The following is a 24,578-nucleotide window of genomic DNA, read 5'->3' on the forward strand; positions in this document are numbered from 1 at the left end:
TATAAAATTAAAAAAACTCCGATTTAAAAAGGATACAGAAAAAAATTATGGTGATATTCATCAGAAAATGATGACAGATTTTGTGTAAAAAATGTTACATCAAAAAAGGATGAATTTTCATCAGTTTCTGATGGATATTCATCAGGTTCACATTTGTACACATTTTTTAATATTACTAATATTCAACCTATCACATTTTCAACATTCCTAAATTCAACTTTTTTTGACGGAAAAAAACGGAATTGACGTAACACCTTATAATGTGGCCCTCTTAAACCTTGCGGTTTCGTCAACGGATCCACAGGCGTGTATCGTTCTTTTTGCGACAAGACTCCGCCTCCCGGGTCTGCTAAGTGTGAAGGTATGGGCACGGGGAGAGGGCACCGAATACCTATATTTACACTTAGCATTTTTTCGTCCACCTCGGGATTCGAACCGGCGACCTCTGGATTGTGAGTCCAGTGCGCGGTCCGATTGATCCACACAGGTAGATTTTTCTTTTCTTTCTTTTTTTTTGTCAGGATGATTAAAAAATGTTTTTTAGGTTTTTTCGAAACAGTATGACTAAAAATGTTTTGTAGGTTTTTTCGAAAAGTGGAAAAAATATTCTTTAAAAACAACAAACCATTATTTTATCTTGCAATTATAAGTTTTCAAAGTATCAAAATTGAGAAAATTTTGTTTCGCCGAAAATATAAACTTTTTGTGGAACTGTACAACAAAATTTCACAAAAATTGAAAATAATTTTTGAATGAACCCCTACGTGTCAATTATATTTATAAACACAGGGGATTGCATTTTAAAATATTTCCAGCTGGTTGCACTCAAAATTTCGTAAACATTTCGTAAAATTTTGCAACGGACCTACAAAAAACATTGATAAACATATTTGGGGACCATCCATAAACCACGTGGACACTTTTTTGGAAGTCTCGACCCCCCCGCTTCGTGGACAATTGTCCATACAAAAAATCTTTTTTGTATGGAGTGTGGACAATCGCCATAACCCCCCCCCCCCCCCTCAAAGTGTCCACTTGGTTGATGGATAGTCCCTTGTCCAAAAATCTAGATATGTTTTTTTTTATTTTACATTAATGTTTCTTTGAAATTTTTAAATGCTTTGGATTTAGTTCGAAAATCATATTTTTGCTGATATTTGGAGACCTTTAAAAATCATTGAAATTGAAGGCTGTAGCAAATATTAACTCACATATTATTTTGAAAATTATGGTATGGTTTTTAGAACAAAAAAAGTTGTTTAAACTTTTTTTTTAAAGAATTATCTGTTTCATTAAAATTTTGATAAGATTAACTACAACGTTAAGTAAACCCTGAATTTTTTATCTACTAAAACTTAGTCTTTTTTGTGCATTTGTAGCCAACAATTGAAGTATTATTCTTCTTATGTTTCACATTTCTGCAAAAAGGACTTTTATAAAAGCTTCTATCAAATTTTTGATTTTGAAAATATTATTATCAAAAATAAAAGAATTAAATTTAGAACAACAATTTTTTTAATGTCAAGATTTGTTCTCACTCAATAATCGTAAAACAATAATTTTTCGAATAATGTTTGATCTATCATTAGTATTTCAGAAATTTCAAGCATTATAACTGCAACTTAAATATAAAAAATAAAACACATGAAACTTCTTTCCTTCAATTATAGATGTGAGGTAGAAGTTTTGCAGCTAAGAGTTTTTGTAAAAAAAAGTTGATAAAAAAATCTGCAATTTTTTTTCCGTGTACCATTTTTTTTCTCAATAGTCTTCAACAATACCTACAACTTTGCCGAAGACACCAAATTGATCAGAAAATTCACTCAAAAGTTACAGCTGTTTGAATATTTATGTACCATTTTTGTATGAACAGCTGCCAAAATTGTATGGAGACTTGTATGGGTGAACCAATAACACAAAATAGCTTCTTTGGCCAGAAGGAAGGCCTCCACAAAATTTGAGCCAAATCAAAAAATATAAAAATAAAAAAGGTCGAAATCGGCCGATTTTGTAGAGAGTTGCTCAGCTAAAAGACACAAGTCGCCACCTATGAACAAGTAGCGTAAACCTATGATTTTTTTTTTATTTTTTTTTACCTTCAAAATTATCATTTTTATGAAACTTATGCTGAATTTGAATAAGAAAAAAATTTCAACATTTTAGTTTGCAACTTTTCAACATTTGTTTGACTTTTCCATGAGAAAACTGCACATTTTGAAAAAGACAGTAATTTGGAGTCTTTGGCAAGAAACTCTGTCAAAAATCAATACAAATTGTTGAATATACGTAAACTCATCTGTTATCTACTTCATTACTGTTTATTTCGTTGATATATACGGGGAACTCGTTTTTTGCGTGTTCCAAAACATGTAAAAATGAAGTTGACTTTTTAGCTATCGGCCACTATTGCTAGTACCAACCACTAGTGTCTTCCTTTTAACTACAAGGACTTCGCCGCCCTGGGTTCTTAAGTGTTTGAGTACGGCACGGAGCGACGGCGCCGGATACCCATATTTACACTTTATTTATTTGTATTTTAATGAAAAAGTTCCAAAATTTTTGTGCGCCCCGAATTTGATGTTCATTATTCTTAAAAAAAAGTCCCATACTGCGCCATTTTGTTTTAAGTTTCGATAATTATTTTAAAAGCTATGTATAAAATGTGTTTTCGCAAACATCGGAATGTTAGAAAACTGGCCAAAAAACTACTCAAGTCCCAGCATGTTATACATCATTAGGTAGGTATTCAAAAGACCTATCTAACGAGTCCAACCCATTGAAGATCTGGCAACCCTGCCTCATTAGGGTGTAATATTAAAATCGCTATTCCAGCACAGCATTTTTTCAGTTCCTTTTGGGGTCCTAAACAACTCCCCCAAAGTTTGGGAACGATTGGTTAAGTCCTCACTTAGCGCAAAAAACACGTTTAGACGAGTTTTTAACACGCTGTATCTTTTTTTTAGGAGCAAGTTAGCACCATACTCTCTTCGGAAAAGTTTTTGAGCACCTTCCAGAGAATCCGATTATGAATCTGGTTTTAGTACAGCGTGAAACGTGGATTTTATAAATATCAAAATCCCAAAAAATGGTTTCCCCCATACAAATTTATTTGAAAAATAGAATCGCTTTGCGCAAAGTAAGGACTAAACCAATCGTTCCCAAACTTTGGGGAGTTGTTTAGTACCCCAAAAAGGAACTGAAAAATTGCTGTGCTCGCTAAATTTGAACACTTTTTTTTCCTTACAACCATATTACACCCTACTGCCTCATGTTATGACAACTTAAGGGATATTTGTGTACTTTTTCATTCATGATTTGAGATGAAATTTGTATCCAAACTCATCATATCACCCAGTTTCGGTAAATAGTGAGAACCACATAGGTGAATTAAATTAGTTTTTTTAATCATTACTTTTTAAACGAGCCTGAGGAAGGCAAAACCTTGAACTTTAAATAACTTGAACTTATTATAAAATCAAATTTTGTTTGACCAGTTCAACTTTTACACCGCGTACTGCAACATTCCCTCCCGCAGACACGCCACGATGTCGGCAGCCAGCTGGCAGCAATCGTGCTCGTTCGAAATCCCGTCACACTTTTCCCCCATCTCCCGCACCATCGGTTGCCTCTTCCGGTCAACGTTGACCAACGAAAAGCTCAGGTATCCGTCCCGGTTGAACTGGCGCCCGTCGGAAAATCCCACCCCCTGCAGAATACAGTCGTACAGACACATCTGGAGTCGGCTTTCCGGCAGGCGAAGTTCCCGCGTGATCTGGAGATCTTCGGCGGATGCTCCCAGCTTGCGCTGGCAGTCTGCTTCGAGGGCTTCTTGGCACATGACGAGAGCAGGCATCAACGCTAGCAGTAGTCTGACGGTGCTGCAGCTCATCGTGGCTTGGTGGCTCGGCTGATCGGGTGTGACTGAATTGAATGTTGCGACTGCAGCAGTTGAACGGAATGTACAGTTATCGCGAGGGATCGTCCATGGATGACGTCCTCCTGACGAATAAAAGTTAACCGCTGGGGAAACGTATCACAAGATGTTCTCTGAACTGTTTCTATCAACGGATGAGCTCTTTCGATGGAAAAAGGGATGTTTTTGGCTAGCAATGCAAGGGGCTGAACATGAAAAACGTAGATGAGAGTTTATAAAATAATGTTATGTTTGGTCGGCGAGGTTTGTTACCAGTTACTGCCCCTGATCGCATAAATGTCCCATATGCATTTTCATCGATTTCGAGTTATTGACGCAGTTTGGTTCAAAATTGTGTGTTCTTTCAAAAGAGTCTACACTGAAAAAAAAAAAAAAAAACAATTCTCGAAATCGTGAATTAAATTCACGAATGCGAGAACTACGAAGAAATATATTCACGTTTATGGTGCAAATGTACCATACTCATGAATAAATTCCTTCGTGGTTCTCACATTCGTGAACTTAATTCACGATTACGAGAATTGATTTTTTTTCTGTGTATAACATCCAGTATTTTGTTCTAGAAATCAGGAGGAAATCCAGTTTTTTCGTGAAAACTTAACACGTAGCCTTATGTATGGGACAAACTTCAAATGCGTTTTTCTCAGCTTGCTGTTTTGCATATGGGACATTTATGCGAACATGGGCAAAGTAGGCGGTTGACTATTTTGGTGTACTGATTGTACACTTTAGAATCAAAGCTGCAAGAGATATCTCTTATTGTAATTCTATGCCGTTTCATAAACGTAACAATTATTTAGATTAATCTGTTTGTTAAATCTAGGGAAAAAGTTGATAAAAAGCAAAAGTCAGTTTTGAAAATGTTTGTTTTGCCAACATGAAGTTGATTTCTGCTTTTGTTGTTTTCCTTGCTGCAGCTATGGTGTCTGCGGATGTAAGAGAAAGGTAACCTTTTAAAAACTTTTAATAAATCTCGACTTTCCCTTGAAGATGTCAATACAGGAGGAAAAGTGCATGAAGAAGGAGGGCGCAACGATCGACGATGTGGAGGCATTCCGCGCGGCCAAAATGCCGGAAACTCGCGTCCAGAAGTGTTACTACGGCTGTCTTTTTCAAGCGCTTGGGTATTTGGACGCCGAGGGCAAGCGGTTCAACAGCGAGGGTTTCCTGAAGACCACACTTCCGATGGCCGCAAACAACGAGAAACATACGCAGGGGGTGCACAGATTGGCCAAACAGTGCGAGGGTGTGGCCAACGAGGACCGTTGCGAGCTGGGGGAGGACCTAATGGCGTGCCTTAAGGATCGTGGCTAAAATTGGAGCATTTTGTAATACCAATAAAGTTGAGTTGAGTTATGATACAAAGACCATTTATTTTTAATATCCTCACTGATTCGATCCCGTGTGCTTCAAAATAGCTTATCGTCCTTGTTGAAAATTCCGTCACAGAGCTCCGCAATCTATCTGAGGGTCACGTGCCGGTCCTGTTCAACCGATGCCTGCCGGCCAGTTTCAGATACGTCTCACGCTGGAAGATACAGTCGTACAGACACATCTGCAGCCGGTTCAGAGGGTATTCGAGCCTCCGGGTGGCCTGGACGTCCTCGTCGGATGCCCCGAGCTTCTGCTGGCAGGCTTCGTCTATGGTTTGGCCCGCGTTGGTGGTGCAGGTTAGGGCCATGGTTAGCGTGAGAGTGAACGTGGCCAAGATCATCGTGACTGGGCAGCTCGATTGATCGTGCGTGACTGAATGTGCTGTCAGCTAGGAGTAAACAGTAATTACAAGGTGTTGTATCAAGTTAGTCTGATCTGCTTTCGAAATAATGATTTTATGAATGTGAGCAATGCTCTACGACATAGGTCTTTTTGTGTAATTTTAATTTTTGTATTTTTTAATCCGGTTGAAACTTTTTTGGTGTCTTGGGTATACCCAAAAAAGCCATTTAGCATCATTAGTTAGTTCATATATTTTTCCATACAAATTTGGCAGCTGTCCAAACATAAATGATATAGAGCAATTCCAGTTCAAATCAGGAATATTTCTGGTACTTTTGTACCCGACCCTCTCCGATTTCAATGAAACCTTGGTGACATGTTATCCTAGGCCTATATAAGCCATTTTTGTGTATATGGAGCCAATAGTACTCAAAAATAACATTTGAGAAGCGCGCAAGGTATTTAAATATTTTTGTATTTTGCAATTTAAAAATTACTGTATCAAAAAGTGGTCGAAGACAAACTTGTAGGAAATTGGACGGGCTTTCTGACAAAAAAAAAAATACACTGAAACAAAAATACACGCCACTTCTATGAGATTTTTCAGTTTTTAAGTTTAAAAGTTAAATTTGATGGTGATGTCACGATTTTTTTTCGCTCAAAATTTTTGAGGAAATAGCCTAAAATGTTACAAAAAGACTCACGAAAAATGCAATGAAAAAATAGGTTTTTTGGTGGTTTTTGGCAATTTCTATGTGTCAGACTTTGTTTTTCAGTCTCGTAAATATTTTTATCGGAAAGTTCGTCTAATTTCCCATAAGTTTGTCTTTGACAGCATTTTAATTAAATGTATGGGCTTACAGATATAAGTTAAATCACATTGCTCATAACTGTAAATAGAATATTTTTTCCAGTGTGGTAGAAACCTGGATAGTAAATAAGCTTACGTAAATAATAAGACAAGTCAAATTGAAAAAAAAAACTGTCAAAAGCAAACTTATGGGAAATAGGACGAGTTTTCCGGTAAAAATATTTACGAGACCGAAAAACCACGTCTGTCATATAGAAATTGCCAAAACCACCAAAAAACCTATTTTTTCAACATTTTTATTTTTAAATCCGCTTGTGAAGACCCAAGTATTGGACTTAGGACAATGGTCAATATGGAGACTTTTATGTAAAATTGTCTGGGGAATCGATTCCCACAATCGATTCTGAAAAATTTTGACGTTTAGACCACTTTGACTTTTAGACCACTTTCGTGACATCACCATCAAATTTAGGTTTCAAACTTAAAAACTGAAATAGTAGTTTATGCAACAAGTTGCAAAAAGAGGATTTTTTCAGCACGAGTCGTACATTTATCCAACGAGGTTCACCGAGTTGGATAAATACGAAGAGTGCTGAAAAAATCTAGTTTTGCAACGAGTTCCATACAACATTTTTTGCAATTCCAAAAAACACACACTGAGTGAAATTTTATGTCAAATTTTCATTTTTTTGTCAATAAATCGTTTAAATCAAAAAAATGTTGAAAAGTGTTACTTTTCGAAACAAGTGCTGAAAAGTTCAACTTTTCAGCACCCATTTGAGTGCTGAAAAGTAGAACTTTTCAGCATTTATTTTGAAAAGTGTTGCTATTCGATTCTGTTATTTTTGGTACAGAAAAGTAGGCTATTTTGTCGTTCAAGAATGACAGGAAAAGTAAATAGTTTCACGACGGAATTGCAAAAAATCTCATAGAAGTGTCGTGTATTTTTGTTTCAGTGTATTTTTTTTCAGAAAGCCCGTCCAATTTCCTACAAGTTTGTCTTTGACAACTTTTTGATACGATGCAACGGCTTCGAGATACAGTAATTTTTAAATTGCAAAATACAAAAATATTTAAATACCTTACGCCATTCTCAAATGTTATTTTCGAGTACTATTGGCTCCATATACAGAAAAAAATGGCTTATATAGGCCTAGTATAACATGTCTACAAAATTTCATTGAAATCGGAGAGAGTCGGGTACAAAAGTACCAGAAATATTCCTGATTTGAGCTGGAATTGCTCTATATGAAAATTCAAAAATCTATATATTTTGGAGGATTTTTTTGATCGATTCGGTGTCTTCGGCAAAGTTGTAGGTATTAGGGACCTACATAGGGAAATGAAATGTTCTGGGAGAAATTTCAAACACCCAAAGTCATTCAAATTTAAGGTTGAAAAACTTGTAGTTTTTTCTTTCGTGCTGGCACTTTTTTAATACCGAACAAGCACAAACATAACAAAAACTATCAGATTATTATCAACAACAGTTTTACAATACTTGTAATTGTTATAAGTCTCGTTTTTTGCCAAAAACTATTTTAAATTGATTCCAACCTTGTTCTTGTATGATCTTGTTGCTCGATTGGAACCCCGATTTGACAGTTCGATTGGAACCTTGAGAGTGACATTTCGCCTCTCCATATAGGCTCTCTAGTAGGTATGGATAAGGACTACACTGAAAAAAATGATGCAAGGTAAACATGTCACGTTTTGTCACTAAAACTGGATTTGCAAAAAACACATTTTTTTTGTGTATGTTAGGAGACATCAAATGTTAACTTTTCAGAAATTTCCAGAGTGTGCAAAAAATCTTCGACCGAATTATAATTTTTTTATCAATACCTATTTTTTCATACTAAAAAAATAAAAATAGTGTTTTTTGCAAATCAAGTTTTAGTGACAAAAAGTGAAATTAAAGTCACCAACATTTGTTTCACCTTGAATTTTTTAATCCAGCCGACCGAAATCTCAAAGCATAGCTCGATAATTATTAGTTATTTCAAACCAAACGGTAACAACACTGCATTATTAAAGTTTGTTTTATAAATTCGCTCCATTTTATTTCCGTCTAAAACAAGCATCAATTTCAGCGGCCAGTTCACAGCGGTCCTCATGTTTCAAACCATCACACCGAGCGGCCACTTCTTGTATGCCCTGTTGTGGGTTTTCACCATCATGTTTGCGTGTTTCTCGTAGAAAACCCTCCTTTAGGAACCGATTCCCGTCCGACCATCCCAGATGCTGGAGAACGCAATCGAAGAAGCACTTTTGGACGCGCGTTTTCGGCGCTCGATGCTCCGTCATTACGAGCTCGTCGGCTTCGGATGCTCCCTCTTTGCGGCGGCAAAACTCACCTAACGTCTGAAATTTTTAAATTTTTAAGTTTTAAAATCATCTGGACGAAACTGTGTTACACCTCTGAGAGAATTAAATTGAAAAACGACAGCAGAAAAATTATGCAGATGGATTTCATTTTCGAACTATTTGTGGTATTCAGAGCAAAACACTTGCTTTAAATACTGTTTTATTCCACCAGATTAATGGAGCAATTTTCAATTCAATTTGTTCCGTAACGAGATTCTGATTTAATCTGGTTTATTTAGAAAAAAAAACTAACTTAATTTTCTTACGTGGTAGGAGCCTTCCTCACTGCTTACTGAATATTGGCCACACTAAAGATCCGGAAATGATTTTCATCTAGATTTTAAGTTTGCTGATTGTTTGTGCGCAGAAAAGATCATTTCAGTTACGGAACCAAAAAAATACTACCGGGACCGCCTGGGATCGATCCCCGGCCGACTGGGTGAGAGGAAGCCACGCTTACCCCGACACCACGGTCCTTGTCTTATTGAACCAATAAAGTTCAATTAAAAAAGTATTGACAGAGTTGCCAGATCTTCGACATTTTTGACTCGATAGTCCGGATGATGGATTGGGACACAGTTTTCGTACAGAAAGGTATATAAATATCACTTGAGCTTTAATATAATAACTTGAGACAGGGTCGCCAGATATTCATTTTTTTTACATGTTTGAACGATGCTATTTGATACAATTTATGGCCATTTGTCTAAAATCCGGATTATTTCGAAAACACATGTGTATACATGACTTTTGAACTACTTATCGAAACTTAAATTTTGTTGGAATACTAGGGACAGCATTAAAAACAAAAACAATCAGCAATTCTCCTTTAAATGAGATTTTTCTGGAAATTATTTTTTTTGCGTTCTGATATTTAGATGAAACGTTATAGAACATACGCTTCTCTGGATAAAATAGTCTTGAAATGCAGTTTTTTAATTTAAAATTACTTCTTTTACTAGCAAAACAGCTAGAGAATGTCCAAATAAAGGTCCTCATTTGGCATGCTGTTGTTCACCAATTATCACAAACGTGTTCGTATTTGTGGATGTTCCGAATATCTGAGAAAAAATATTCACACTCTAAAAAACTATCTTTTTTTTAATTCAACCTTCAACACAAAAATAATAAGTCCGTTTTATGTCTGTTGTTTAAGTGAATGTCTCTTGACTCTGATTTGTTGAGCTAGGGTATCAGTTTGTCAACATTAATTTGCAAATGCCGCCGAATCTTTAGAAACATGGTAGGTTGAATATAAATTAGATTTCTTTTTTAGATGTTAAATCCAAGATCATTTTCTTTTTGGAGTGGAGCAGAAAATTTTAAGATGACGATAACTCGGTCCGACAAGTTTTCAAAAAGGAGAATTTTTTAAACTGGTTATTTTGAGCAATACTTTTTTGTTCAACCCTGTTGGGCGTCCAATTTTCCGGGGTTTTGAACCTCCCGGGAAATGGGGAAAAAAATGCATCCCGGGACATTTTTAAAACAGTAATTAATTGTATATTTTCATTATATTTGCTATGTTTTTAAGCTTAAAATCATAGAATTAATTCGATACTATTTATTGGTGAAAATCTACGTTTCAGTTCAAACCAGGATATTAGTTTTTAGCTCAACATAAATTCAAAAATGTTTTTTTGTTCTTTGTTGTGGTTATGATTTTGAACGAACCACAATTTTCCATCCAATGTAATTCAAATTGAAAGAGTCTCTTGTTAATATAAATATTGCTTTTATTTAATCTTTTTATTACATGACTTTAAAAGCTTTAACAATTTCTTTGACGATGTCTTTTATTTTAAAAATTATCTTTAAGTCACTGCATGACTGTCACTGTGCATGATATTTTAGTGCAAAATATTTGTAAATCGGTATACTAACTGTTTTGTTCTGTTCCTGTTTTAACCGAAATCAATCAAAGATATCATAACTATAAGTAAACAATTTGGCTCAAACAGAGCTGTCTGAATTCCTTACATTTGTCCTGATTTGCCTGAGATGTCGGAATTAAAATTATTTTAATATGATATTTTTGCCAAGTTCAATATTATAAATAAACGTAAATATTTTACCAAGTATTTAAAAAAAAATAATTAAAAATAGGCATTTTGCGGATCTGTTAACTAAAATTTTATCAGTTTTCTCTAATAAGTCAAATTAATTCTGATGTATGCCGAATACAAATTTTAATGCTTTTAAATTCTTATCGATTACTAAGTATACATCTTTTCATCTATTTCCATAACCAAATCTGAATTTTCAGACCAAAATTTCGACGTCGTCGTGCTATCATGTCGCACCCGCCATTTTGACGTTCCGAGAAAAACGCGTTTTAATGTTTGACCTTGAATAAACAAAAACGAAAGCACGCAATGTAAACAATAACAAACACGGTTTGTTTGGCTGACCATTCTGTGCATTGTCCCGAAGTTTGGTTGAATTTGGTTGCTGGAGTCCCGAGTTATAATTGAAAATGTTTACGGTAGTCTAACTTGTACGTGCGTCAAACGCATCCTGACCTGGAATCCCTTTGCCCTTTGTCGCACTTACATCAATTTTCAGACTGTGTCAAGATAGCACGACAAAGTTGAATCTTCTTTCATATGAAAAGTGACAAAAATGCACGGAGTTTTTTTCAGTTTTTATTGAATATCTCAGGATTGTTTTCGAGTTTTGGGGATCTGTGAAGGTCAAAAGGTAAGGCATTGTGAGCTGCACAAAATGGCGTTCTTAACTCAATTTTACCCAAAATGCACGTACGACAAGTTAGCACGATGGCGACGATTTGTTTTTTTTTCAGTATCGGTAATTCCCGGTACAACATATAAAAATTCCCGGGATTCGTGAATTCAATGTTTTGAAAAAATCCGTGGTTTTTTTGTTGTCCCAGGAAATCCCGGGATGAACAAAATACCTAACTGAATTTCTAATTTCAGGTCTTAATTACGATATTTGAAAAGAAAAATATTGCAAAATACTATAAACATCAGCCCCTAGTGCCTTCCTTTTAACTTTAAGAAATTCGCTGCCCTGGGCTTCTACGTATATGGAAGTATTGACTTCTACGTATATGAACGAATTGATAAATAACAAGAAATTGAAGAATTTTAAGTTTCACATTCTATGTCTATAAAAATAAGGTTCATTATTGATACTGAAGCTACTATGAATAACATGTTTATAACAGCGAAATTCACAATTCACGTTTTCTTTGCAGAAAAATGTTTTCTGAACAAAACCCTTTCCTTCGATAAATGGATAAAAACATAGTAAAATAGGGTAATCCACTCCATCGCCACAACACCCCAGCACTTTTACACAGCCAAGGGTTTTTTCCCTATCAGCAATAAATCGTAATCTGTTCATTTGTTCAGAGCATACCTTCTGTCACCTTTCTTTCTTGGTTCTCTTTTTTTTTTCTTGTGGTTGCCAGCCTATTTATAGCAGTACTGGAAGGAACTTCATCGATCATCGAGCCTCACCAAGGGAATGCTCGAATAATTGCGAACCTTGTTTGCGGTGTGTTGAGGAACGCACCGCAAATAAACACAAGGGTAGGGTGACTATAGCGATTACTGTACACATGAAATCTTTATCTTGGTCAAGTTGTCGCACCAAAAGTTTGTCAACTTACCCTAACAAGACCGTTCGCTGTCCTGCCTCGGAGCCGCCCTTCTTCAATCCATTCGTGATCCCTATCGGAAGCAGTTTGGTTCGTAATTGATGAAACAACTTCCCGTTCCCAGGGCAAAAGTATTCATATAAATGAAGCAAACTGCCAAGGCTCCCCACTAATTAATCATCCTTTTTGCTCCACTGAACTGAACTCTAACCGGTCTGCCCGGGGAGGAGGTTAAGTTTATCCAATCGAATCCAATCCGTCGACGACCGGTTGTGCGGTGTTGCGTGGTGACCAACCCTATTTTGCCTACTTTTCCTGCACGATAATCCCGACGACGACGACGACGGCTTGGTCTAGTCTTCGCAATCGCCAGCAAATCGTTAAACAATAAAAACGAAACACAAAGTAGGGGGCGGGTTGCCTGTCCTACCTTCCGGTCAGCCGATCAGGTTGTCTGGAAAGCAACCCCGCTCTGTTTCAGGGGTTGGCGTGAGCTAATTCCATTAAACCCGATTTGCCAAGTTAGATGGTTCGACTTTGGTGGCGGATTTTGGGATTGGACAGGAAAAGCTTTAATATTTATTTAATTTGGGATAAATCAACTTCTCTGAAAAATACACGCCCTTATGTCAGCCGCCAGCTGGCAACGATCCTCGCCGACCAAACCGTCACATCGACGGGCCAACGCGACCATAAACGCCCGTCTACGTTCGTCATGTTCTGCCCCCAGCATGGCTTGGCGTAGAAAACCCTCGCTCAGGAATCGCCTCCCGTCGGAATAGCCCAACCGTTGAAAGAGACAGTCCAGGAAGCACTGCTGGACGCGTGTTCTCGGGGGGTGACTTTCGTTGACCAGGCGGACGTCATCGATGGATGCTCCCTCGCGATCACGGCAGATTTGCTGGAGAGTGACTGGTGAGGTCTGCAAATTGGTAGATTTGAAAGTTTGAACATTCCGATGAAATTTTGCTACCGTGGAGTATGAAATAACTGTGGATATTGCCAGAATTACAAGAGCGATCATGTTTCAGGGGAACATTCAGTTAAACTGAATTGTTCTGATGTATCACTTGATACAATCACAAAACAGTTGAGTTATTCCTCGGTTAGAACGGTACTTTATCCAAATGAAATTTAGAAGGTACACTCGTAACTTCACTGTGACTTCCGCTCAGCTGTAGCAGTTGGTCTAGATCAAACTAGCTTGATGCACCACCTTGTCATTACTGTTTACCCTAAGCTGACAACGCATTCCGATGCAGTCACGCTCGATCAACCGAGCTTTCAAGTTAAAAACGATCCACCTGTTTTCACAACAACCCTTACAACTCTGTTAATCCCACAATCCCTCTCAGAATCCTTCAAAGTTAAAGAAGAAAAAACACAAAAACACGCCTCATTCCGGCGTCCTCCAAAAAGCCTAATTCGGCAGGCTGCCTCCCAGAGGAGGCCATAAAACGGAGCTTCCGGAGCCATCCCTTTCGCAAATTATACACCATTTCAGAGGAAAAACAATCTCCGAACGAACGATTATTGCCCTTCCGGTGGTCCGCGAAATTCCACCGGTATTGCGCAGTGTTGCCAGACATCGGCTGACTTTAGTGCCAAGTGTGAGGGATCGAACGAGAAAAACGTAGCATTTTTATTAAATATTCAGACGGTTGAAATTTGTGGACTCTCTTGGTTTCAATCTCTTACTTGTGACCAAAAACAATCATTCCAAAACAAAGTTACGTCATTTGTAGAGCGCAGTTGACACACTGTCCATTATTCGAAACGACCGGCATAAAGTTTGCAAAAGAGTCACTTTTTGTCAGTGTCAGCGCCGAAAATTTGACCCAGACAGACCAGAAGAGGGTTCGGGACTTGGGTGCAGCCGAGTCGTAACTACCAACCGACTGACGCAGGACTTTTCAGACGAAATGGTCAATGTCGCCACGTTGTAAAACGTTGGTCATTATTTAGGGCTGATTTAGGGCCTTTTTGTGACCTATTTGGGTCGTATGTCCTGCAAGTCGACTTGGCTCGGAAAGATTTTTTTCGATAAATTCAAGTAAATTTGTCGAATTTCAACTTCAAATATTTGAATGTTTGTAAATCAGCATAGACAATACATTTCCAAAACGGTATTTGAGGTAACGACTGGTTTAATGGGTTCATCTCGATTATTTATTTTTATATATTATTAATGCAGTTGAGATCTGCAAATTTCAAAAAAACTAAATTTAACATCGAGCCAACCGTAAATGATTATTGTGTTACCAAGTTTGAGGTTTAACAGTTTGTTTTGCAGTCCTAAATCCTCCTTGAAACATGAAGTATGTGATGAAACTTTCAAAAGTAATATAAAGCTAAGGGACCATCCATAAACCACCCTCCCCCCCCCCCTTCGTGGACAATATCCATACAAAACAAAGCTTTTTTGTATGGAGCATAGACAATCGCTGAACCCTCCCTCCCCCCCCCCCCCCAACGCCTTCACGTGGTTTATGGATGGTCCCCAATGAACAATCAAGTAAAAAAACTATAATTTTTATTATTATATGTTTTGAAGGGGTTACCCTTGCTCATTTTATGTAGTTTCTATGAACTTATGGATCCATTTTTAAGCTTTTGAACATTTTCTTATTAAGGGGTTACATACATGTAGAAAATCACATAATTTCATGTTACAGAAAATTTATTGATCCACTAAATGATAATTTTCAATCACCCCTGAAAGTTTCATGAAGATATTACATGATTAAGGTGAAACGCCTCATCATCGAAAGTATCAGTGTATTAGTGCAATGTAAAAGTATTGGTGTGATGATTATCATTAAAATTTGCCTGTATTAGTTAGTGTCAATCTTTTATAATTGTATTGGTGAAGTATCAGTTTGGTTACATAACTGATGTAAACAAACACGTTAGGGGCTTCCACAAACTACGAGTGCGCGTATCCGCGTAGTTTCTGGTTGGCCCCTTATTAAATTTTTAAATGCCAAATAATCCGTAATAAATAAGAGCAGAAAAATATAGAAAAAATAAAATAAAAGCCATTTACCACGTTTTTTGAACACGAAGATCGAAAAGACGACAGATTAAAAGGTCCTTTACAGAATCAATCTTGTAAAATTAATAAACCAAATTATTCCAGCATTTGGCTAAATGATAAATTACGGCAGAATATTTCTGAAGCTGTTTTCTTTTCTTTTCATAGAGTTATATATTTTTTCTTTTAATAAATACAAACTTTATTGTAACCTAGCTACATTCGAAATTGGAACATTTGTGACTCTCGGGGTTTGTATGGCCGCAACTCCCGACAAAACTGTTTTTAGCACATCGAAGTCTATTTTTTTAAGATTCGTTTTTTGATGACATCTTTTGACCAGGTTTAACGAGTTTTGACATCACGCGAAGGATCGCAACATGCCGGAACGTGTTGATTTTTGAACGAAATGAGCAAGGGTCACTTCAAATGAATTTCCCGCTGCTCGATGAACGGAATTAAGGAATCAGCAGCAAAACAGGAATATGTAGCTTTACCTTAACATAGTTGAGATGAAGGCGTTAAGTCGAAGTCGTCCAATTTGCTTAAATTATGATGTGAATCCCTTAGATTAGATAGTTCAACTGAAAAAAGAAGGATGATAAATATCTTAGATTTTCTTTAAAACAAGGTTAAGCTTACCCTATTTAGCACCCCGGTGAACGTGCAACCCGCCGCAAACCGTTCCACAGTTCTACGTCACGATATTGTACGCCGTTTAGATCGCGTTCGAATCGTCGTGTTGCTCGTGGCCCAAATCCGGAATTTGAAAGTACCGTCTGCGGCGCAACATTGAGCATTTTCTCAATCAGGTCGATTGCTTCGCCTGCACCGTACCGGAAGCACCCGGACCAGCACGATGCCCTTCGTGGAGATAAGTCACCTTTCATATCAAATCAGGTAGCTGCAGCAGCTCCTTTGGCGACAGCAGCTTCAACCGCAGATAATGCTCGATTCAATTTCACCAAGAGCGACGACTTTTAACTTTCGCACAAAGATTTCCCCTACGATCAGAGCGAGGAGCACCGGAACATGGTCTCGATTAGGGCGAGGTAGAATGGAACGGACCTCGTAACTTTGACTCGGAATAGATTTCGCGGACGAAAAACGGGACGAGATTATTTAGCACGGCTGGGCTGACAGAATGAAAACAAACAGAACTGTCAGTTGCGTGCGAGACGTGTCAAACGAAAGTGTTGCCAAAGATGTTACAATTTTTAAATCAACTTTTCTTCGGTATAATCGAATCTTGATTTTTATCATTTTATTTCGCTCATTTGCCATTTAAAGTTTCCATAGTAAACAATAATTAAATATTTAATCACTTTTCAAGTGTTTTTTGATGAACAAAAGGAAAAAAAACCATACAGAGGTATTTTAATATAAAGTGCTCGAAAATAAATTCTGGCAACAACCTGTGGTAAGAATCTTGATGACTACACATACTAATGCAACTGTTGCTGGTATTGAATCGTGTCGAAAAATGCAAATTATCTCTTGGAAAATTTCACTTCGCAAGTTTAGAACGACGTTTTGACGGAATTCGCGGGTTTTGTGGCATTTGGTGGAAACTGGCAGATTCTCCTGGCTGCAGCACGTACGGTGATTGCTGTTTCGTAAAGGTAAAGTGAATAAAACGTCTTTTTGGAGGTGATTGCCGAAGCGGTGTTTTTTGTATGGGAAAAATATAGTGCTCAAAAATAGTCAAAATTAAAGGAAAAATACGTATTTTACGCCAATTCTGCTTGTTTTTCTGGATTCCCACGAACGTTTTGTGCATGGTGATTATGTTTTGTTGTATGCTGCATGTATATTTTTCGAAAAAATAGAAAACTTCCAAAACGTTGCAATTTTTTGCAGATTAGGGTGGAACAAAAAAGTATCATCGTTAGGGTGAAACCGGAAAATTTGCCAACCATGTTTTTTCGCCATATTTAATGATGGCCCGTTACACCTTAAACTGAGTTAGAGACGAATTTAAGCTCAACGTTTTGCCATGCGCAAAGCGGACTGTCAAACTTTCTGAGCGTTTTTCTCGAAACACCGAGTTGATTTACAGGTGCAATGATATCTCGAGATGGGATTGACAAAATTAGCTAAAATTTAGGGTGAAGACTCTCAAGACATATCCCGTGTGCATGACGAAGCTCGATTTTAAAGTTTTGATTTAAAAAAAAAATACAAAAATCAAAACTGACGATTTTTTATATGAAAAACACAAACATATTTTTATCTTTTTTTAACATAAGTTTTTTGAAAATCACTGGCAGACGTGATTTTCAAAAAACTTATGTTAAAAAAAGATAAAAATATGTTTGTGTTTTTCATATAAAAAATCGTCAGTTTTGATTTTTGTATTTTGTCTGCCTGTGTGGATCAATCGGACCGCGCACTGGACTCACAATCCAGAGGTCGCCGGTTCGAATCCCGGGGCGGACGTAAAAAATTCTAAGTGTAAATATAGGTATTCGGTGCCCTCTCCCCGTGCCCATACCTTCACACTTAGGAGACCCGGGAGGCGGAGTCTTGTCGCAAAAAGAACGATACACGCCTGTGGATCCGTTGACGAAACCGCAAGGTTTAAGAGGGCCACATTATAAGGTGTTACGTCGATTCCGTTCCGTTTTTGAAAATCGGCTTTCGTCATGCACACAGGACCGGTTTAACGAGTCTTCACCAAAATTTTGAGCAAATTTGGTCAAGGCAGTGTTAAGATATCGTGGTACCCGTTTTTTTGAAACTGCTAACTTCAAATAGCTATATCTCGGCCATGATACAATCAAATGTCTTAAAATTTGTTTTGATAATACAGTCATGCCTCGGTTTAGCACCGCATATGGGGGATGCAAAACCGAGGCGTGCATAACCGAGGCACAGAGCTTATGGGATTTTGGGAGACATTGGCTTTAATCGTACGAAAAATCATGCAAACATTAAAATATTATAGTGTTTTGGAACCGGGATGATGTCAACTATCCATTAAAATTAAAATTTCAAGGAAATTTTTACAAAAAAATACCTTTTTTTTCCTGTATTTTGAAAATGCATTTTTTTTTCTCTAAAGAAACCAAAAATATATTGTTATAGCTATATGGGTATCAAATCATCAGGTTTTTTCGTACATGTTGGATGTAATAACAACATTTTTAGAAAATATTCCAAATTTTCACAAAACTACGTCTTTTCGAAAAAATACTCAAAATTTCAATTATTTAAATATGGGTATCAAACGATCGGGATTTTTTCACACATTTCGAATGTAATAACAACATTTTTAGAAAATACTCAAAATTTTCACAAAACTACATATTTTTAAATAAAATACTCAAATTTCCGTTTTTACAATGTGGGTATCGAACGATCGGGATTTTTTCATACATTTTGAATGTTATAACATTATTTTTTGAAAATACTCCAAATTTTCACAAAACTACGTATTTTTGAAAAAAATACTCAACATTTCCGTTTTTAAAATGTTAATTTCAAACAATCGGGATTTTTCATACATTTCCAATATAATAACAACATTTTTTGAAAATACTCAAAATTTTCACAAAACTACGTATTTTCGAAAAAAAATACTCAAAATTTCTGTTTTTACAATGTGAGTGTTGAGCGATCAGGATTTTTTCATACATTTTGAATGTTATAACAATATTTTTTTGAAAATACTAAAAAATTTCACAAAACCACATATTTTCGAAAAAAAATACTCAAAATTTCCGTTTTTACAATGTGGGTATCAAACGATCTGGATGGTTTCATACATTTCGAATGTAATAACAATATTCTTTGAAAATACTCAAAATTTTCACAAAACTACGTATTTTCCAAAATAATGCTCAAAATTTCCGTTTTTACAATGTGGGTATCAAACGATCGGGATTTTTTCTTTCATTTCGAAAGTTATTAAAAAAATGAAACACTCAAAATTTTCACAAAACTATGTATTTAAAAAAAATGATTATTTGATACCCATAATGTAAAAACTGAAATTTTGAAAAGTTTAGCAAAAATACGTTGTTTTGTGATTTTTTTAGTATTTTCAAAAAATATTGTTATTACGATCGAAATGAATGAAAAAAATCCCGATCGTTTGATACCCACATTGTAAAAACGGAAATTTTGTGTATTTTTTTTTTTCAAAAATACGTAGTTTTGTGAAAATTTGGAGTATTTTCAAAAAATATTGTTATTACATTCGAAATTTATGAAAAAATCCGGATCGTTCGATACTTACATTGTAAAAACGGAAATTTTGATTATTTTTTGAAAATACGTAGTTTTGTGAAAATTTTAAGTTTTTTCTAAAAATGTTGTTACATTCGAAATGTATGAAAAAACTCGATCGTTTGATACCCATATTGCTAAATTGAAATTTTGAGTACTTTTTTCGAAAAAACGTAGTTTTGTGAAAATTTGGAGTATTTTCTAAAAATGTTGTTATTACATCCGAAATGTATGAAAAAAACCTGATCATTTGATACCCATATTGCAATAACAATATATTTTTGGATTCTTTAGAGAAAAAAAATGCATTTTCGAAATACAGGAAAAATACGTGTTTTTGTGAAAATTTTCATGAAATAATAATTTTAATCGATAACTGACACCATCCCAATTCCAAAACACTATATTTTTTTATGTTTGCATGATTTTTCATACGATTAAAGCCAATGCACAGTGGTCCAGATCGCAAAATTAAGTGGAAAATGGATTTTCCGAAAAATGGTGACGTTTTGGAGCTTTGGTGTCTTCAGAAGAGTTGTTGCAAATGGAAAGGGGCAACTTTTGGTTTGGTTCAAAATTAGGGTGGTTCACGATTAGGGTGATTTTGAAAATCTAACTTTTCAGGAATATTTTTGGGAATTTTTTTGTCTTCTAGAAAGTTGATGGGCTTGCCAATCCAAGCAACTTTGTCGAAGACACCAAAATTTTATCTCGTAATCTACGCCTTCTATGACCAAATTTATAAAAAGCATCTGAGCAAACCTTCAAAAATCAGTTTTTTGAACGTGGCAATTCAGGGTTAACTTTTAGAGAAAAGTGATATTCGGAGCACTTTTAGAGCTCTACAAAACAAATATTTTCATTTTTTGACATGTCAATTTGGACTTAAGGGTCAAAAGTTACAGCCATTTTAAGGTAAAAAAGATGCAAATTTAAAACTTAAATATCTCAAAATGGCGCAAGCCAAATTTTAAGCACTAGGTTGCATTTGAAAGAAGAGATCTAGCACTACAAACGCTGAAAAAATCTCAGGGGTGTTTTTCTTTAAACTTGAGATATCTTCATTTGAAAAAGTCTAATTTTCAAGGGAAAACCATATGGGACCACCCTAACGAAATTCGAAAATTGTCCAAATATATGTTTTTCCATGTAATTTTGCCCGCTGAATCTGAATCTGCCCTCAGAATTGAGCCAAAAAAAACATATATTTGGACAATTTTCGAATTTCGTTAGGGTGGTCCCATATGGTTTTCCCTTGAAAATTAGACTTTTTCAAATGAAGATATCTCAAGTTTAAAGAAAAACACCCCTGAGATTTTTTCAGCGTTTGTAGTGCTAGATCTCTTCTTTCAAATGCAACCTAGTGCTTAAAATTTGGCTTGCGCCATTTTGAGATATTTAAGTTTTAAATTTGCATCTTTTTTACCTTAAAATGGCTGTAACTTTTGACCCTTAAGTCCAAATTGACATGTCAAAAAATGAAAATGTTTGTTTTGTAGAGCTCTAAAAGTGCTCCGAATATCACTTTTCTCTAAAAGTTAACCCTGAATTGCCACGTTCAAAAAACTGATTTTTGAAGGTTTGCTCAGATGCTTTTTATAAATTTGGTCATAGAAGGCGTAGATTACGAGATAAAATTTTGGTGTCTTCGACAAAGTTGCTTGGATTGGCAAGCCCATCAACTTTCTAGAAGACAAAAAAATTCCCAAAAATATTCCTGAAAAGTTAGATTTTCAAAATCACCCTAATCGTGAACCACCCTAATTTTGAACCAAACCAAAAGTTGCCCCTTTCCATTTGCAACAACTCTTCTGAAGACACCAAAGCTCCAAAACGTCACCATTTTTCGGAAAATCCATTTTCCACTTAATTTTGCGATCTGGACCACTGTGCAATGTCTCCCATATAGCCAAAATCCCATAAGCTCTGTGTTTCAGTTAAGCACTGGGTCGTGCTTAACCGAGGTAGCTGAACGGTGCAAAACCGGGGCAGTGCAAAACCGAGGCGTGCAAAACCGAGGCATGACTGTAGATAAAAATGTATATTTTAATTCCCTGAAAACAGAATTTAGATAAAATTTAGTGAGTGCTCACACCAACCACTGACTTTTTTGTCGATTTACATGTATGTATAAAACGAAGTTGACTTTATAGCTGTCGGCCACTATTGCTTGTACCAACCACTAGTGTCTTCCTTTTAACTACAAGGACTTCGCCGCCCTGGGCTCCTAAGTGTTTGAGTACGGCACGGAGCGACGGCACCGGATACCCATATATACACTTAGAATTTTTAGAGCGCCCGCCGCGGGACTCGAACCAGCAACCTCTGGATTATGAGTCCAGTGCGCGGTCCGATTGATCCACACGGGGTTACATGTATGTAACCCCTTATAAAAATCAAAATTACCACAACAAAATAACAATCTAAATCATAATTTAGAAATCTAATAAAAACATTTTTGAAATTGACACCAGGATAATATTGAAAAAAAATCCTCAAATTTAATTATAATTATCAATTGTATATTTTAAGCTCCTTAAATATTATAAAATTTGATATTAAAATTTCAAAAATATTTTTTCTAAAAATTTTGACTAAATTTATCTTCAAGCATTTCAAATTGGATAAAAGTTTAATTCGAAAACACATTACAACATTGAATTAAATCCGCTTTTTTTGAATAATATTTTGCATCTGACACGATTCCTCAGACAAGTGCAATTAACTATGCCAATTTTAAACCAAATCGGTTAAGGTTTGAGGGTCGCTATTGATCGTTGAAATTTGTATGGGAAAAATTGAAAAAAAAAAATATATGGGAAATTCGAGTCATACCTGACGTGTTATTAGCTTTTTAAAGAGGAAGTTTTTGTATGAATACACAGTAAAAAATCATGGTAGTATTACGTCTAGGAAGGGGTACGTTTTCTATGTCAGAAAAAATGTGTAATTTTGCCTCTGAAAATGTGTAATTTTACCACTTTTCTGATGTGATGTCACTTTTCCAGTCTGAACTGAGGTAAAATTACATCATCAATGAGGATATATTCAACCTTCCAAAATAACACCTCCTAAATTTACATTTTGTTTTATTGTGTAGATAGTTGAAGACCCGAGCCAGGGGGTATCCCCGATGACGATTTTTTCATTGTCACCCTAATAGCGCCTCATCTGAACAGTTCGCAATAGTTTTGTTAAAATTAAACTGGATACTTCTCATCACTGAAGCATTTGAGAATATTGGCTGCCAGCTCGCACCGGTCCTCGTGCTCGAGTCTCTCACAATGGTCAGCGGCGTTCCGAACATACTGCTGAGCCTGCTCCGGCTGGGATCGGTCCAGGGCAATTCTCAGAAACGCCTCTCTGCAAAACCGGTGCCCGTCCGAGATGCCGTAGTACTGGAACATGCAGTCGTAAAAGCACCTGGCCGTTCGGGTTTGCGGAAACCGTGCGTCTTGGTACACTTGAACGTCCTCGTCGGTGGCCTCCTCCAGGTCGCGGCATCGGTGCTCGTTTAGGGTCATCTGAGGGAGGAAGTTTGGTGGTGATTAAAATTTTAAAGATCTTTTTCTAAATACCTTTATTGAAGTAGCAACCATAACGAAACAACTAAGCACTGCCAAAATTTCCATCGCACTTTAATTTGTCAGTATAAAGTTTCAACCACTTCAATATAAATAAACTCTTTAATCGATCAGGATGACTGTTTAGAGACGCGTGCAGAGCGATTAACTTTTGTGCACCCAAGTGGAAGATCCCTGGAAATATCATAAGTCTTGGCGATATCTATTAAGAATTTCTAAATCGAAAAAAATAAAAACATACCAAAGACGCACTACAAAATGAACATAAAACATAAAACATAAAACATAAAACATAAAACATAAAACATAAAACATAAAACATAAAACATAAAACATAAAACATAAAACATAAAACATAAAACATAAAACATAAAACATAAAACATAAAACATAAAACATAAAACATAAAACATAAAACATAAAACATAAAACATAAAACATAAAACATAAAACATAAAACATAAAACATAAAACATAAAACATAAAACATAAAACATAAAACATAAAACATAAAACATAAAACATAAAACATAAAACATAAAACATAAAACATAAAACATAAAACATAAAACATAAAACATAAAACATAAAACATAAAACATAAAACATAAAACATAAAACATAAAACATAAAACATAAAACATAAAACATAAAACATAAATCATAAAACATAAAACATAAAACATAAAACATAAAACATAAAACATAAAACATAAAACATAAAACATAAAACATAAACATAAAACATAAAACATAAAACATAAAACATAAAACATAAAACATAAAACATAAAACATAAAACATAAAACATAAAACATAAAACATAAAACATAAAACATAAAACATAAAACATAAAACATAAAACATAAAACATAAAACATAAAACATAAAACATAAAACATAAAACATAAAACATAAAACATAAAACATAAAACATAAAACATAAAACATAAAACATAAAACATAAAACATAAAACATAAAACATAAAACATAAAACATAAAACATAAAACATAAAAACATAAAACATAAAACATAAAACATAAAACATAAAACATAAAACATAAAACATAAAACATAAAACATAAAACATAAAACATAAAACATAAAACATAAAACATAAAACATAAAACATAAAACATAAAACATAAAACATAAAACATAAAACATAAAACATAAAACATAAAACATAAAACATAAAACATAAAAAATAAAACATAAAACATAAAACATAAAACATAAAACATAAAACATAAAACATAAAACATAAAACATAAA

General features: G+C 35.4%; 4 protein-coding genes across 5 annotated transcripts in view; 2 read left to right on the forward strand and 2 right to left on the reverse strand.

Moving 5' to 3' along the window:
- LOC120421797 (uncharacterized) overlaps window positions 1–24,578 on the forward strand; it is a 418,386-nt gene that overhangs the window by 2,008 nt on the left and 391,800 nt on the right. The window lies entirely within an intron of this gene.
- LOC120429303 (uncharacterized) lies at window positions 3,503–3,889 on the reverse strand. The gene has a single exon (XM_039594530.1). It carries the CDS (start codon window positions 3,887–3,889, stop codon window positions 3,503–3,505), a length of 387 nt encoding a protein of 128 aa, XP_039450464.1.
- Window positions 4,767–5,299, forward strand: LOC120429299 (uncharacterized). The gene is made up of 2 exons (XM_039594527.1): window positions 4,767–4,868; window positions 4,925–5,299. The coding sequence occupies exons 1-2, from the start codon at window positions 4,812–4,814 to the stop codon at window positions 5,246–5,248; spliced, it is 381 nt and encodes a 126-aa protein (XP_039450461.1). The 5' UTR covers window positions 4,767–4,811; the 3' UTR covers window positions 5,249–5,299.
- On the reverse strand, window positions 12,455–23,409 carry LOC120429300 (uncharacterized). The gene is made up of 3 exons (XM_039594528.2): window positions 23,296–23,409; window positions 22,924–23,241; window positions 12,455–13,375 (listed from the first exon to the last, which is right to left on the reverse strand). The coding sequence occupies exons 1-3, from the start codon at window positions 23,347–23,349 to the stop codon at window positions 13,052–13,054; spliced, it is 696 nt and encodes a 231-aa protein (XP_039450462.1). The 5' UTR covers window positions 23,350–23,409; the 3' UTR covers window positions 12,455–13,051.

This window comes from Culex pipiens, chromosome 1 (assembly GCF_016801865.2).
Source record: "Culex pipiens pallens isolate TS chromosome 1, TS_CPP_V2, whole genome shotgun sequence".
NCBI lineage: Eukaryota > Metazoa > Arthropoda > Insecta > Diptera > Culicidae > Culex > Culex pipiens.